This window comes from Manacus vitellinus, unplaced genomic scaffold (genome assembly GCF_001715985.3).
Source record: "Manacus vitellinus isolate BGI_N305 unplaced genomic scaffold, ASM171598v3 scaffold_214_pilon, whole genome shotgun sequence".
NCBI classification, from domain to species: domain Eukaryota; kingdom Metazoa; phylum Chordata; class Aves; order Passeriformes; family Pipridae; genus Manacus; species Manacus vitellinus.
The window spans coordinates 19,493-20,346 of NW_021939504.1; the positions used below are offsets into that span (position 1 = coordinate 19,493).

Consider the following 854-nt stretch of genomic DNA (forward strand, 5'->3'; position numbering starts at 1 on the left):
GGAAGATTTTGGCAAAACGGCTCTGGCAAAATCCGTGGGATTCATGAGGGAAGGGGGGAAAAACCGCCCGGATTTTCCACTGGGAATTCCACCCCTGGCCAGCCCCAGGCCGGGATGATCCCGCACCTTCCCGGGAGAGCACCGTGAAGCTGATCCCGGGATCGCTGAGCTTCACAAAGGGAGCGGATCCGTCTTCCAGCCCCTTCCTGGCCAGCAGGATGTTCTTGGCACACACGTTCCCGTGCACCAGGTTTTTATCCTCCTGGGATAAAACAAAGGAAACCTTGGGAAAGCTCCCAGTGATGCAGCAGGACAAGGTCAAGCTCAGGGATTCCAAGATAAAATGGAAAAGTGGGATTCCTGGCTCTAATTCTCTGTGTCATCTCCCTGTCCTGGGATTTTGCTCCAGGATAAACCGGGAACAGGGAATAAAAGGATGGGGAGGGTTTTCCAACACCATTCCCAAGCCCCTGGTTGGGATCCCATCCTCATCCATGGCTTTTCCCAGCTCCGAAATGAACCTACAGAGCCGGGATTCGGGATTTGAATTCCCCCTCTCCCCAGGATGTTCCTTCCCAGGGAAGAGGGAGCAGGGATGGGGCAGAATAACCCTAAAACCGGGATTATCCCCTTGGGAAGCAAAGGGAAGTGGCTCCTGGGAAGCTGCAGGGGAGGATACCCGTGAGAATTCCCGGCTGGAAGAGCCCCATTCCCGTTACCAGGTAGCTCAAGGCACTTCCCAGCTGTTTGGCCACGGTGATTTTCCAGCCCACGGAGATCCGGCCCTTCTCCTTGCGCAGCAGCACGTCCAGGGGCCCGTGTTCCACAAACTCCTCCACCAGGATGTCTGCGGG

General features: G+C 56.3%; 1 protein-coding gene across 1 annotated transcript in view; it reads right to left on the bottom strand.

The window, feature by feature from the left end:
• The window catches only part of LOC103753838 (non-receptor tyrosine-protein kinase TYK2-like), a 12,078-nt gene that overhangs the window by 3,525 nt on the left and 7,699 nt on the right, over positions 1 to 854 (bottom strand). The window contains 2 exon segments of the mRNA XM_029959623.1: positions 65 to 262; positions 720 to 847. Coding sequence (XP_029815483.1) covers positions 65 to 262; positions 720 to 847 — 326 coding nt within the window.